The sequence below is a fragment of the Eleutherodactylus coqui genome, chromosome 7 (assembly GCF_035609145.1).
Source record: "Eleutherodactylus coqui strain aEleCoq1 chromosome 7, aEleCoq1.hap1, whole genome shotgun sequence".
Classification (NCBI taxonomy): Eukaryota; Metazoa; Chordata; class Amphibia; order Anura; family Eleutherodactylidae; genus Eleutherodactylus; species Eleutherodactylus coqui.
The window spans coordinates 68,401,349-68,414,610 of NC_089843.1; the positions used below are offsets into that span (position 1 = coordinate 68,401,349).

Here is a 13,262-nt window from a genome sequence, read left to right on the forward strand (position 1 = left end):
CCATTTCTTTTGAAGCAAGTCAAACCAATAAAATGCTAAATTACTGCTACGTGTATTTCTATCTATTTTCCTCATACTTGACATCAGGTCATCTAAACTTATAAATTAGAAAAAAATTAAAAGTAAGACATTTGCCTACAATATTAATGCTGTTAATGAGTCCCTATTCTGCTCTATGGATGTTTGTTTCCTCTGTATTAGGCCTCGGTCACACGGGCGTTTTTTGCCGCGATTTGCAGATCGCATGACGGATGCGCATCCGCAAATCGCGTGACCGGGGCCGAAAAATCGCCCGAAAAATCTGCTCCTAGCCGCGTTTCCTTTGAAAAGGGCCCGAGCAGTGGAGCGCTGTCCAGCCCATTGAATTCAATGGAGCCGGCAATACAGCCGGCTCCATTGAAAGCAATGGGCTGCGGGCGATCTCACGATGAATTTTCAGGAAGGGCTTAAATATATAAGCCCTTCCCTGCAATTCATCCAGAAATGTGTAAAAAAAAAAAATACTCACCTGGTCCCGGCAGACGGAGTTCAGCCGCGGCCGGCGGCAGTTCTCCTGAACTGCTCTGAGTAGTATTCAGCAGCCGGGGATTTAAAATCCCTGCCTGCTGAATGAGCTGCCTCTGATTGGTCACAGCCTGACCAATCAGAGGCAGCTCTCACTCACACCCATTCATGAATTCATGAATGACAGCTGAGAGCTGCCCCTGATTGGTCCCTGCGCTGAGCCAATCAGAGGCAGCACTCACTCACCCATTCATGAATACATTTTAAATCCCCGGCTGCTGAATACTACTCATAGCAGTTCAGGAGAACTGCCGGGCGGCCGCGGCTGAACTCCGTCTGCAGGGACAAGGTGAGTATTTATTTTTTTTTACTTTTTACCTTCCCGAAAATTCATCCTGCGATCGCCGGCAGCCCATTGCTTTCAATGGAGCCGGCTGTATTGCCGGCTCCATTGAATTCAATGGGCAAACATCATTCTTCTCTGCCACAGCTGTTACAGCTGTGGCAGAGGAGAATGATTTGTCTACTATATGTTCTCAATGGGGTCGGCGCTGATGCCGCCGGCCCCATTGAGTGCATATAGAGAAGAGAACAGGAATCGCAGATAGGCGCGATCTGCGATTTCTGTTCTATAATTAATCGGACAAGCGCATAAAAAGCGCTCATGTGTCCGATACCATTGCAAAGCAATGGTTCTAAAAAATCGGCGATCGCATGCGCAAATTGCGCGAAAAATCGCCCGTGTGACCGAGGCCTTAGGGTGGCCTCACAAGAGCACAAGCGCAAAAGCGCTCACAGTAGTGCAATATTTTTGCACCTTAAAGGAATGTTTTTGCGCGCATGCCTGCCTACACAAATATTGTGCATATATGCGCAAGTACCACTAGTTCACATGGTCGGGGGAATCACCCTGCCCTGATTTAAAGGGCCATTAAGCCAAACAATGTGTTGGTGCAAAATGCTGTGCATACCTGCCATACATATGTGCGCACCCCCATAGGTTCCTGTGCGGAGCCTATGGGGGTGCGCACTAAAATAGAGCATGCTTTGTTTTTTTTTCGCTCGCGCACAAATTTAAAATGAGCATGAACCCAATGAAAATAATAGGTTCTACTCTCTGCATATTGTGCGCACAGATTTTGGTCTTAGAAATGCGCATGCAAATAAACCTGGGGTGAAACCGCCCTAAGGCCTCCGGCACACTAGCATTTTTTCGGGATTTGTGCTGTCCGTGTTAATCCACAGACAGCACATGGCCCCATTATAGGACTATGAGGCTATGTACATGGACATTTTTTCACACTGGTCCGCTTGAAAAAACTCATGGCATGTCATAGTTTGGTCTGTTTTATGGATGACAAATAGGACATGCTAATGCATGTCAATGTGCAGACTCCATGTATATCGGATAGCACATGGACAGATATCTGTGTGCCGTGCAATGCGGGTTGCACCCAAGCCTCTCGCGCTCATCTCACATTTATGGCTAGTGTGTGCCTACTAGCATCTTCCTGGCATCATGTCAGAACTGTTCTGCATACCCTGAGCCAATCAGATGTCTTACCCTGTTGCTGCTCCTCTTCTGCTCTTCTATAGGCTGAGACTGAATTTAACCCCCCTCCCCTCACACCCCCACCCCAGCATGAAGCTTACAAAACACTAAAGGAGAAATACTGCTCCCCCCTCTCCTTGTCTAGTATTTACTGCTTTACTCTACAATTCATTTTTGGTGATTGAACATTTCTAGAAAGTCCATAGGGAGCAAAAAAGGAAACTTCAGGCTGCTGGAACATATCAATTTCCCTTAATAAGATACATTACAACTGTTCACGTTTTCACTTACTACTGACATACTACTAAATTAGACCAAAAAGTTATAGAAAAAGCATCACTGGAAGTAATAAGTAAAATAAATCCACTTGATATTAAATATGCACTGTGCCTTCAATAAAATTTGCATAAATTACTCAGTGCAGGCGAATATTAGAAACTTTGTAATATATGTTATTAGAGAAAAATGCTTGTTTCTAAACTTATCAGGCTTCTTTTCTCCTCATTCCCTCCTCTTCACCACAAACTGCTCACTTACTCCGAAAAACTGCTTAAATCCATTTTTGTAGATAAAATGGACTAACAAATCAACAGATCAGATTATATGCTGCCTGTAGAAGTCTATGGAGAGGAGACAAGTAGGATCCAAGTGAGAGAGAGGCAGACAAGCACACAAACACACACAGAGATGCTGCTGCAACTAATAGTAACTGTTTTACTGTTTCACAGCCACTGAAATCACATCTGCACTGCTCAGTGCTTCTTTATGATATCTTCTATGCTGCTGCTGGTTCTCTGTAAAAAGAGCTTATGATTGAGGAATAGAATCTCCTCTCTATACAGTGTACAAGATACATCATAACTGCTAATTTACACCTACCAGCTCAGAAAAAAACTAGAGATAGAACCTGCCGAGGGGGAAACTAGTGAAAAAAAATCAGGATAAGTCATATAATGGTCATGAATAGTACCATTCCTCATGCACACACGGCAGCATATTCTGAAAAGTCATCTGAAAGTGAGGATATGCAACTTTGACTGATCCTAGGTGATATGGTTTTATAGTGATTGCACATTATTCTTGTTGCAGCCATTAGAATTACTCTTGATATAGCAGGCATAAAAATATAGTACATTTTATGTCCTCTCCTTAGGTTTCCTGCCACCGTACCAAAATACTGTATGTATAGATGAATGCAAGTTTGATTGTTTTTTATATGACCTCCCATTTTTATTTACAGTTCTTCATTGCTGAGTACTATTATGCAGACACCATTTACGATATTATATTACTTACTATATGTTTATTGACATTTTTATTTTGTGGTCTGAGGACATTAGCTTACAGATGGTAGTTTCTAACCTAATGTAAGCACTATAGTTACACACACCCCAACAGCACTCACTGCTAGGAGGAATTGCTTCCGAATAATTTCCCTGTACTTCATAGTGACATAATCTTCATAAGTAATCTCTCTTCTGTTTAATTTAGACAGGACTATCTCCCGACACATTCAATCAGGTAATCTGAAATACAAAGAGGACTCATCAAAACGTCTTTCTGGAAATAAATTTCAAGACAAATACATTGTATTAAGGGAAAGGAAGCTTCTTATCTACAAAGACATAAAGGTATTTCAATATTTTGGTTTGTGATTGCAGAATACTGTATTCTTTTTGTGAGCCTCCAGTCTAAAGAATATTTCAATGATGTTCGGCCTTTATAAAAGTAAACTAAAATGTAAATGCTCAGCATTAAGGTAATATATATTAGTGAATATTTTTAATTATTTATAAGAAATCCATAGCACATGTCGGAGATGCTTAGATTGGGCCAGTTCTCTTCCTGTAGTATGGAACATCAGCAGGGGTACAGGTCTGAATACAACAGGGTATGAGAAGGAAGAAGGGCTGTGCCCTACTGAACCATGATGCATGCTATTTGCATGTGTTAGCAAGGATTTGAAAGGGAAGGATTAATGCCTCATATCCACAGGTGTATCCGTACAATGCTGCAGATGTCCCCACAGCGTTTTGCCAGTGTTTGTGATGCCGTCTCTGCCAGCAGAGGCTGGGTGTAAGCAAGAGTATACTGCACATATCTGCGTATCTGATGCTCATGGTAACGTGAAGTGTGACTATGTCTTTTTTTTTAAATTACCGGCTCTGTTTTATAGCGGGGTTGAGTATGAATCGCTCCCCATTTGCAATGTATTGAGTATGGAGAGTGTTGCATACGCTGCCCATTCAAAAGTATAGGGCTCATGCTGTGTGGTACGCAAAGAAATGGAGCATGTCTTGATCTATTTCTCGTGTGTATATACTCGCAGTGTCTACATGCTTGTGTGAATGATAAATGAAAGCCCAATGACTTTCATTGACTTCATTCACTGCGTATCAGGCAGCCATGCATCGCACGTGTAATACGTGGGGAAAAAACGCCTGTGGATATGAAGCGTTAGGGGTTAGGATTTCTGATCACTTCAAAATAAATCTACATTGTGGTCAAGAAAAGCAAGTAAAATACTTGGCTGGATAACAAGAAGTATAACCAGTAGAAAGGGGGAGATTGTGATCCCACTGTAAAGAACTCTGGTGAGACCACATCTAGAGTACTGTGTTTAGGTTTAAAGACCTCATTTGCAAAAAGAGAGTGATAACAATAGAATGAGTGCAAGGATGAGCTGCAAAAAGGTTGGAAGGTCTCAAGAACTGTGGAATAAGTTGGCGCTATACAAATGAAGATTATTATTATTATAAGAACAAAACTAAAACTAAAGAAAAGGTGTAAGTAAATTAATTTATATGTTTTGAAGGAAATAAGGGAGAGAGGGACATGATGGAAACCTTTATATATGTTACAGGAGGAGAGAAGGGAGAGGGAGACATGATGGAAACCCTTATATATGTTACAGGGGGAGAGAAGAGAGAGGGGGACATGATGGAGACCTTTATATATGTTACAGGAGGAGAGAAGGGAGAGGAGGACATGATGGAAACCTTTATACATGTTACAGGAGGAAAGAAGGGAGACATGATGGAAACCTTTATATATGTTACAGGAGGAGAGAAGAGAGAGGGGGACATGATGGAGACCTTTATATATGTTACAGGAGGAGAGAAGGGAGAGGAGGACATGATGGAAACCTTTATATATGTTACAGGAGGAGAGAAGGGAGAGGGAGACATGATGGAAACCCTTATATATGTTACAGGAGGAGAGAAGGGAGGGGGGGACATGATGGAGACCTTTATATATGTTATAGGAGGAAAGAAGGGAGACATGATGGAGACCTTTATATATGTGACAGGAGGAGAGAAGGGAGAGGAGAGACATGATGAAAACCTTTATATATGTTACAGGAGGATAGAAGAAAGAGGGGGACATGATGGAAACCTTTATATATGTTACAGGAGGAAAGAAGGGAGAGGGGGACATGATGGAAACCTTTATATATGTTACAGGAGGAGAGAAGGGAGAGGAGAACATGATGGAAACCTTTATATATGTTACATGGAGGATAGAAGGGAGACATGATGGAAACCGTTATATATGTTACAGGAGGAAAGAAGGGAGACATGATGGAGACCTTTATATATGTGACAGGAGGAGAGAAGGGAGAGGAGAGACATGATGAAAACATGTATATATGTTACAGGAGGAGAGAAGAAAGAGGGGGGCATGATGGAGACCTTTATATATGTTACAGGAGGAGAGAAGCGAGACGGGGACATGATGAAGACCTTTATATATGTGACAGGAGGAAAGAAGGGAGACATTAAGGGGGCCCTTATATATGTGACAGGAGGAGAGAAGGGAGAGGAGAGACATGATGAAAACCTGTATATATGTTACAGGAGGAGAGAAGAAAGAGGGGGACATGATGGAAACCTTTATATATGTTACAGGAGGAAAGAAGGGAGAGGAGAGACATGATGGAGACCTTTATATATGTGACAGGAGGAGAGAAGAAAGAGGAGAGCATGATGGAAACCTTTATATATGTTACAGGAGGAGAGAAGGAAGAGGAGGGCATGATGGAGACCTTTATATATGTTACAGGAGGAAGAAGAGAGACGGGGGCATGATGGAAACCTGTATATATGTTACAGGAGGATAGATGGGAGACGGGGGCATGATGGAAACCTGTATATATGTTACAGGAGGATAGATGGGAGAGGAGGGACATGATGGAAACCTGTATATATGTTACAGAAGAGAGAAGGGAGATGAGGACATGATGGAAACCTTTACATATGTTACAGGAGGAAAAAGGGAGAGGAGGACATGATGGAAACCCTTATATATGTTACAGCAGGAGATAAGGGAGAGGGATATAATGGAAACCTTTATATATGTTGCAGGAGGGGAGAATGGAGAGGGCCATGATGGAAACCTTTATACATGTTACAGAAGGGAGAGGAGGGACATGATGGAACTCTTTATGTATGTTACAAGAGGAAGAGGAAGACATGAAGGAAACCTTTATATATATTACAGGAGGGGAGAACGGAAAGGAGGGACATGATGACAACCTTTATATATGTTACACAGAAGAAGAGAAGGGAGAGGGGGCAGGATGGAAACCTTTATATATTTTAAAAGAGGAAAGAAGGGAAAAGAGAGACATGATCTAAACCTTTACATGTGTTGAAGGTATAATTAATGTTCAGAAGAGAAGTGTTTTTACAAGAAAAGTGAACATTAGCCCAAATCTTAAATTAGTTGGGCGTAGATCAGAAGCAATTTAAAAAAATATTATTTTACAGAAATACTGGTAGATGATTGGAACAAACTTCCAGCAGATATGATTGGAAAATCAGTAATAAATATATTGAAGCATACCTGAGATAAGCGTTTGTCTATCCTAGATAAGAGAGAAATAAAATGGTAACAATATAAGGGCAGAGTAGATGGACCGCGCGGTCATTTTCTTTGAGAACGGTGGAACTGTGGATTTTGCTGTGGAATGTACCAAGTGTCACGGTTTGCCTTGCAGGCCAATTCTGCCTATCTGAAAGTCCCTTGTAGTGCAAAGAATGTTGGAATCTCCCATCATTCCTTACTTAAAAAAAGGCTTTTTTATCAACCAAAAAAATAGTGTTTAGACAAAATAAAAATCTATTTCCAATAACGGTCAATGCTGCGGGTCAATTCCCTTTAATTTGGATAGAAATAATCTAATGTATTCAACATTTTCTGTAGATTATATGCATACAGTATGTCAATTATAATAGGGGTGTTCAGTGAATCTTAATCAAGCAGCATATGCTTTTCCATAATGAACATTCTAGTTAAGAATGCATTGTGATATTGCTCTTTCCACTTCATAGAAGAAATGCACTTTGGTCATTTTTTTCAATTTGTGCCCTTTTTATATGTTTATACAATATATGGAGCATTATCATGCTAATCTACTGTCAGTATATATAGATATGTACAAGGGCATACTGAACAATGAAGAGTTTGATCAAGTTTAATGAGGAGTCTGATAATGAGAACAATGTCAGCTAAAAGTACATACTAACTATATACAAGATATAGAATACGTATCCAACTAGACTGCCAGTTGTCAGTATAAATATGCTGCTCGGAGGATTAGCCTTTTCTTGTAATTGTAACTTACATTTGGTAAACCTAAGCAAATTTAACGGCAATTCAGAGAACTGTGTATTATAATCATAGAACAGTTTGAGATTTCGTGACCTTCAGATAGGCGTAATGACTCCAAAAATTAACCCCTGAACATCTTCTAAACCTTCTCAATGCAGGTGTGCTGGTGATGTTTTAGGCCACCATTACTTTCCCCAAGTCCAGACTTTGCAGAAAAAAGATGGCTACTTTTGAGGTGGATGATCAAGATGCATGCACATTTTCTTGTACACAAGTTTAATTTCCCAACACAATACACAAACAGGGTGAACTTTTGTGAGACTACGCCGGTCCAGGGATCCTGACCATGCAGGAGTTCTCACCAAAAACCCGTCTGCATCTAGGCAAACATTCTATCAGTTCTTTGTGCCTCCACAAGTTTTTGATGCCCCCCCTCTACCTGGCAGTATACCATATACACAGCCTGTGGATGCAGCATTAGACCAAACTTTGCTTCTCATCTAGCACCCCTCGCGGTGGCTTTCCATTAGTCGCCTTTTACACCGAACAATAATTGTGCAGATTTTCGCTGAATCATGGGAATGGTTTGTTGGAGATGGGACACATGATGGAAAGGACTCCCAATTCTCCTTAGATGGTTTAGACATTTGAGGGTTGGCAGTTCAGTGTGCTACCACCCATCTTCATGCTCAGGATCAGTCCGCTATAATTGTGAACAGCCAGTATTACACAATGTTACCTATAGCGTTCGGAAGCGGTAAGTGCCATTGCAGGACTTCTGTCCAGCAATGCCTTATCATAGCGATCATCGGTGCTATGGTGAAAGTCCCCCACAGCAACACAAATGGTGTAAAAAAAGGATAAAAATAAAGTACAAAAAAGAAAAATGTTAAAAAAAAACTTTTTAGGTGCTTCTCATATTAGTATAAAAAAATTTTAAACAAAATTTAAATCCCACATATTTGGTATTGTCATGTCCGTAACGACATGTACAATAAGGTGCACATGCTTTTTAACCTGCATAGCAAAAAGTGTGAAAAAACCCGCTAATTTTTAGCACTTTGGCTCCCAAAAAAAGCAATAAAAGTGATCAAAAAAGCCGTATGTACCCCAAAATGGTATCAATAAAAACTACAGCTCGTCTCGCAAAAAATAAGGCCTCACAGAGCTCTGTCCATGGAAAAATTAAAAAAGTTACGGGATTTTGAATGCAGCGATTTAAAAAAAATAAAAATCCAAAAAAAGGGTTTTTATTGCAGAAAAGTGGAAAAACCTGGAAAAAAAAAAAGAATTTTGGTATCGTTGTAATCATACTGACCCGCAGAAAAAATGGATTGCGTCATTTATGCTACATAATTAACGCTGTAAAAAATAAAATAAAATCTATGGCAGAATTTATGCATTTTCTCTCCGTTATCAAAAAAATAATAAAAGTTTTACAATATATTCTATGTACCCAAAAATGGCGCCAACAAAAACTTCACCACACACCAACCATATTTCACCACGTTCACCACGCAAAAAGCAAGCCCTTATACGGCCACATCGACAGAAAGGAAAAAAGTTATGGCTTTTGAAAAATAGAGAGGAAAATACACCAAAAATCGTTGTGTCCTAAGCCCAAAATAGGCTGTGTCCTTAAGGGGTTAAAGTGCACATAATAAGGGAACAAATAGAGGCCACTCTTCATTACCGGAAAAAAGCATTTTTTCCTCTACATTGTTTTTTTTCCTGTTGATGCACTGCTGAGGTTGGGGAATCCTTCTGGGAACCTTTTCACATTCTCCTACTTGATATTTCAATGTGACCTGCTGCGGCCACAATCCTTTATAGATATTAAACCTTTTAAATCTTTATGCCCAGGAATACATTTTAGTTCAGTAATATATATTTAAATGCATTAAACATGCACACCTTATGGCAATACTTTACAGCATGCAAATTGTCCGATGTGTGAATTATGTAGCAATAACCGTTATTAAAGGAGATATAAGATGAGATAGATAGCTCTCATTGCTCTTTCTGCAAAAGGAAGACCTGAACAGGCTGTGGATATTGCTATATGACCTTGTATAGAAATTTGGAGAAAAAAAGCAAAGTTAATATACAATGAGATTTAAAATTGGCTTTCCAGTTTCAGGACAAAATGCTGACCCGGGACAGGGGGCAGGGAAATATATTAGTCTGCAGTTGTTCTTCTCTGTCGCCCCCCAATCCAGTTTCAGGCTTTTTTTTCACACATCTGAGATAGCTGCACCAATTTTCTAACTAGCCAATGCACACAGCACTGCTCTCTGATTGGTCAGTGCTAATCACATGTTCTCTAATTGTACCAATGGTCTGTAGAGATTAGGTAGTCTGAACATTGCATCAGGCATCTTGAATGCCCGAAAACAAGACCTGGAACTGGCAAATCAGAGGGACGGCAGAGAAGAACAACTTTAAGTAATATACCCTCATGCTCCTCTGATGCTTGGACAGAATTTTGTCCCAAAACTGAAGAGTCGCTTTAATGACGATGTTAGGTTGTAGCTTACAGTTGACTAGTAACTTATAACAATCAACCAGATCACTACCTTTATTTTCCAATGCAAATACATTACATGGTCACTTTATTGCAAATACCTGCCCTCTTACGACTGGCGCCTCCTTGTATGAAAATTAGACACATGACCCAGAAATGCAGGATAAAGTCAAGCGAACAAGTTTTCCATGGATCATTTTCAGTGAGAATCCACATGAGAATGGGAAAACTGACCAATATGAGTGACTTCAAATAAGGTTCTAGACTAGATGGGCCAGGGACTTCATACACTGCCAACCTTGTGGGGGTTTCTTTCTCAATGGTGTTGAATGTACATTGAAAATGGAGGGATTGAGGAGATATCCAGCCAAACGTAATCCTGTGTTCGTAAACAATTTGTTGACAAAAGGAGTATTGGATGTCAGGAATCGTTCTGATCAACAGGTTGTGTATAGTTAAGTAAATTGTAGCCGAATAGAGCTGGTGTTCCAACTTATGTGTCTGAGTGCACAACTCCTTAGTGCATATGGCCTATAAAGGCAGATGACCAGTTTCAGTGCCCTTGTTGTCTAAAAGAAACAGAAAGACTAGTCTCTAGTCGGTAAAGACTTCAGAAAATGGATCACTGAGCAGTGAAAAGCAACACCTCGTTGAATGAATCCAGATTTCTGTTATACTATGCTGATGGGAAGGTCAGAGTTTGGCGCAAGCAGCATGACTCGATGGACTCCTCCTGTCTGCTGTTCAGAGCATGTCAGTGCCTCCATCTAATTTACCGCAACTACAAGAAGCTTCCAGTCTACATGAGCCAATATTCCTGCACAATCATTTCATCAACTAGTGAAATCTACGTTATGATGCATTGCTGTTTGTTGTAGCCGGCGGGCTGTGACACTGTTTTTCTGAAGTCCAAAGGAGGGTCAACATGCTATTAAATGAATGTTTCTCCAAAGTGATAACTTGGAGTACTGGAAATAGCCATAAAGATGAAACTGTCTGGAATTCTTTATTAGTAGAGGAGATTAATACATCTATATAAATTAACCTAGTTGAAGACTTCTTATTCCAAAGATATATCAGCTGCATTTAAAACAATAGAGACTGAAATTTGGATCTATATTTCAACATTTTGGTAAGGGGTATGGTTATTGCATAGCAGCACATATAGTCAAGCTAATAAAATCCCATTTTAACAATCAAGAAGCCACTGTGAGAATACAGTATGGGGACACAGATTGGTTCGGGATACGATAGGGGTCTAACAGGGCTGCATTCTCTCACTCTTTTTGTTTAACCTATATGCAGAAGGGATCATGCGAACAATGAACTTAGACAAATTGGAAATCGGGGTGAGAATAGGTGGCAGAAACATCAACAATCTCCGTTATGCAGATAATGCAACTCTGCTTGCAGAAACAGAAGTAGGTCTGAGGCAGCTGATATGTAAGATTAAAACTGAAAGTGGAAAAATGGGCCTCTACCTGAATTTAAAGAAGACTAAAATTATGACGACTGCAAAAAATGGCCAAATTCAAATCAAAATGGACAACAAGGTCATAGAATGCGTGCGAGACTTCACCTTCCTTGGCTCAAAGATTGACCAGGCTGGAGAATCTATGCCAGAAATGAAACGTAGGATAGCATTGGGGTGAAGTCCAATGCTAAACATGGACAAAATCTGGAAAAGTAGGGATATTGGAATAGCAACTAAATGCAGGATAGTGCAAACCATCGTTTTCCCCATAGCCATGTATGGATATAAAGCTGGACTACGAACAAAGCTGATAGAAGGAGAATTCATGCGTTTAAGCTGTGGTGCTGGCGAAAGCTGATGCGTATGACCTGGACAGCAAGAGTAACAAACAGAGAAGTCGTGAATCGTATAAGACCCAATATATCACTGGAGAGCAAGATGACCAGGCTTAGACTCATGTATTTTGGCCATGTAATGCTAGTGGAAATGCTAGAAAAACCTATATTGCTTTGACAGATTAGTGGCAAAAGAAGACCTGGCCTGCCAAAGTACATGTTGGCTGATACCGTCAGAGCTGATACTGGCATGGATATTACACAACTGAAAGAAACAGCGCAGAACCAAAAAACATGGAGGGAGCTCGCCTTTAGGATCACCGAGGGTTGTGAACGATTAAACGGCTAACAACAGCAACATGCTCCCCTGAGTCTGTGTAGCTATGCTGCAGTGTGGGAAGCTTGGGGATGCTCCTGTGAATATGTACAGCTATGCTGTAAAGTGAAAAACAAGGGACACACCCTGATGTGAGAGAAATTATAGTGTGCAGGACTAGCCCTATGGGTGTGAGCACCTCAATGGGACAGTTGTTTCTTTTGAATGAAGGATGAGCCAAATACATTGGTGCCTTGGGTTAAGAGTTTAATTCATTCCGTGACGGAGCTCTTAACCCAAAACACTCGTAAGTCAATTCAATTTTCCCCATTGAAACTAATCAAAATGCCATTAATGTGTTCCAAACCTCCCCAAAGCCCTACCTACACTACATGAAAAAAACAAACATCAAAACTCACCTACCACTGGCGTTTTGGACCTTGTGCACATCTCTGTCGCTGCTGCAGCCTGCTGTGTCCGCCTTCACGCCAACAGAGCATTTCTTCCTAGATTGGGGCTTGAATTTCCCGCCTCCAGCAAGCTAAAGCTCTGATTGGTTAATCCAGCGCCATGTCAGCCAATGAAAGCCGGTGCTGGGTTAACCAATTACAGCTATTCAATTACATCATTGAATAGCTGTGATTAGTTCATCCAGTGCCGACTTTCATTGGCTGACGTGGTGCTGGATTAACCAATCAGAGCATTAGCTTCCTAAAGGGGGGTATTCAAGCCCCGCTTCCAGGAAGAAATGCTCGATCGGTGTGGAGGAGGGCATGGCAGCCTGCAGCAGTGACACAGGCGATTGCGAGGACCAGAACGCAGGCGGTAGGTGAGTATTAGACCCCTTCCTGGCCCAGCCTCCTGTGTATAAGGTTGCGAGCTTCGTAATTTGTGAGCAGACCTCGTAACCCCCAGTTTTTGCTCTTAAATTCATGAGAAAGCCT

At 40.9% G+C, this 13,262-nt stretch overlaps 1 protein-coding gene across 1 annotated transcript in view; it reads left to right on the forward strand.

Annotated features, from left to right (window-relative positions):
* Positions 1 to 13,262, forward strand: part of ARAP2 (ArfGAP with RhoGAP domain, ankyrin repeat and PH domain 2) — a 260,994-nt gene that overhangs the window by 222,708 nt on the left and 25,024 nt on the right. The window contains 1 exon segment of the mRNA XM_066573206.1: positions 3,548 to 3,687. Coding sequence (XP_066429303.1) covers positions 3,548 to 3,687 — 140 coding nt within the window.